This window comes from Galeopterus variegatus, unplaced genomic scaffold (assembly GCF_000696425.1).
Source record: "Galeopterus variegatus unplaced genomic scaffold, G_variegatus-3.0.2 Scaffold10932, whole genome shotgun sequence".
NCBI lineage: Eukaryota > Metazoa > Chordata > Mammalia > Dermoptera > Cynocephalidae > Galeopterus > Galeopterus variegatus.
The window spans coordinates 48,116-51,042 of record NW_007737043.1 but is presented as its reverse complement, the minus strand read 5'-3'; the positions used below and the strand labels follow the sequence as shown (position 1 = coordinate 51,042).

At 60.6% G+C, this 2,927-nt stretch overlaps 1 protein-coding gene across 1 annotated transcript in view; it reads left to right on the top strand.

Annotated features, from left to right (window-relative positions):
• Positions 1-802: 802 nt before the first annotated feature.
• LOC103610322 (basic proline-rich protein-like) overlaps positions 803-2,927 on the top strand; it is a gene marked incomplete at its 5' end in the record, with an annotated part of 17,928 nt that continues 15,803 nt past the window's right edge. Inside the window, 4 exons of the mRNA XM_008594510.1 lie at positions 803-850; positions 1,917-2,063; positions 2,216-2,557; positions 2,714-2,863. Coding sequence (XP_008592732.1) covers positions 803-850; positions 1,917-2,063; positions 2,216-2,557; positions 2,714-2,863 — 687 coding nt within the window. The remainder of the gene's footprint in view (positions 851-1,916; positions 2,064-2,215; positions 2,558-2,713; positions 2,864-2,927) is intronic.

Genomic DNA, 2,927 nt, shown 5'->3' with positions numbered 1-2,927 from the left:
AGGGAGCCTGAACCCCAACAAAAGACCCCCCCTGCGGATCCGAGAAACGGGCCCGCCCTCCTTCTCCGCCGCATCCATCCTAGTCTAAGGAGCCAGGCCGACCAGGTCGCCGAAAGCCCAACAAAAGCTCGCCCACCAGGAGACCCGAGGCCTCGGCCCGCCCACCACCTGCGCCATTCAAGCAGCCACGCCGATCAGGGAGACTGAACCCCAACAAAAGAACCACCCCGGGGACCGAGACCCGGTTCCGCCCACCGCCTCCGCCGCCGCCGTCCAAGCAGCTAGGCCGATCAGGGAGCCTGAAACCTAAAAAATGGCGCCCCCCGGCATCTGAGACACGGGACGCCCACCGTCCACCGCCCACCGCCCACCGCCGCCGACAACAAACANCCGCCTTCCAACCAGCCACTTCAACCAGGGAGCCTGAATCGCAACAAAAGACCCCCCTTCCTGGGGACTAGAGACACCGGACAGCCCAGCGTCCACCAGACACCGCCCACCGCCGCAGTTGTCCAAGCATCCAGGCCAACCAGGGAGCCATTACCGAAACCAAAGCCCCGCCCCCGAGACCAGAAACCAGTGCCCGCCCAACGTCGTCGCCGCCGCCGCCATCATGGTCCAAGCAGCCATGCCGACCAGGTTGCATGAACCCCAACAAAAGTCCCCGTCTCTGGAGATCCCAGAATCGGGCNCATCACCATCATCATCATCACCATCATCATCACCATCATCATCATCACCATCATCATCACCATCATCATCATCAGCAGCACTACAATCACCATCATCATCATCACCACCACCATCACCATCATCATCAACACCATCATCATCACCATCATCATCATCACCACCACCATCACCACCACCATCACCATCATCATCATCACCATCATCACCACTATCATCAATATCATCATCATCATCACCACTACCATCATCATCATCATCATCACCACCACAATCACCATCATCATCATCATCACCATCATCATCACCATCATCATCATCACCATCATCATCACCACTATCACCACCATCATCATCACCACCACTATCATCGCCATCATCATCATCATCAGCATCATCATCACCACCACCATTATCATCATCATCATTGCCACCATCATCACCACCACCACCACCATCATCATTACCACCACCATACCCAACATTTCTGTACCCATCGTCATCACCACTGTGACCAGCACCATCATTAGCATCATTTTCAACATGTAGTAGAGCTACTAGGGGCTATGCTATTACTTTATAAAAGCAAACTCTAATGTTTAGTATAATCTTGGGAAAGAGGTATACTATTCTCAACTCAGAAACAAGGATGATGTGTCCCTTTATCTTTTGTAACTTGCCTAGGCCATCATGCTGATAAATGGAAGATTTTTGTTTTGTTTTGTTTTAAGTTGCATGAGACCTCAGAAATCATTCCAGTAAACCCTTTTCTACAAACGGCCAGGCCCACCAGGGAACCTGAAACTCAACAACCACCCCCCCATGGGACCCGTGATCCGGGCCCGCCCACTGCCGCCGCCGCCGCTGCAGCGGCCTACGTCCAGGCATCCAGGCCGATCAGGGAGACTGAACCCCAACAAAAGCCACCAACCCCTGGGGAACCAATATCCGTTCCCCAAACCGACACCACTGTGCAATCTGCCAGGCCGATCAGGGAGCCTGAACCCGAACAAAACCTCGCCAACTGGGGACCCGAGACTCGGGACCGCCAACCGCGGCCGCCGCCACCATCCAAGCAGCCAGGCCGACCAGGGAGAATGAAATAAAACAAAAGCCCACCCCCCCGGGGAACGGAGAAACGGGACCGCCCTCTGCCGCCGCCGTCGCCATCCAAACAGCCAGGTCAAACACGGATACTGAACCCCTAAAAAAGGCCCCCCAACCAGGGAACCCGGGGCATGGGCCGCCCGGCGCTCACCGCACGCCGCCATCCAAGCAGCCAGGCCTACCAAGGAGCCGTCACCCCAACACAAGACCCCCCTCGGGGACCCGGGAGCCGGGCCCGCAAAACGCTGCCGCCGCCGTCCATGCAAGCAGGCCGACCAGGGAGCATGAAATCTAACAAAAGCCCACACCCCAGGGGAACGGAGACACGGGACCCCCCTCCGCCGCCGCCGCCTCCGCCACTTTCCAAGCAGCAAGGCCTACCAGGGAGCCTGAACCCCAACAAACGCTCCCACCCCAGGGAGCCCAAGACCCGTCTCGCCCACCGCCAACGCCGCCGCCGCCGTCCATGCACGCAGGCCGACCAGGGAGCCGGAAACCCAACGAAGGCCCCCCCGCCACGGGGACACGAGAACCGGGCGCACGCCCCGCCGCCGTTCCCGCCCTCCAAGTAGCAAGGCGGAACAGGGAGCCTGAACCCCTACAAAAGACCCGCCCCCTGGGGCCCCTGACCCGGGCCCGCCCACGACCGCGGCCGCCGCCATCCAAGCAGCCAGGCCTACCAAGGAGCCGTCACCCCAACACAAGACCCCCCTCGGGGACCCGGGAGCTGGGCCCGCAAAACGCTGCCGCCGCCGTCCATGCAAGCAGGCCGACCAGGGAGCATGAAATCTAACAAAAGCCCACACCCCAGGGGAACGGAGACACGGGACCCCCCTCCGCCGCCGCCGCCTCCGCCACTTTCCAAGCAGCAAGGCCTACCAGGGAGCCTGAACCCCAACAAACGCTCCCACCCCAGGGAGCCCAAGACCCGTCTCGCCCACCGCCAACGCCGCCGCCGCCGTCCATGCACGCAGGCCGACCAGGGAGCCGGAAACCCAACGAAAGCCCCCACGCCACGGGGACACGAGAACCGGGCCCACGCCCCGCCGCCGCTCCCGCCCTCCAAGTAGCAAGGCCGAACAGGGAGCCTGAACCCCTACAAAAGACCCGCCCCCTGGGGCCCCTGACCC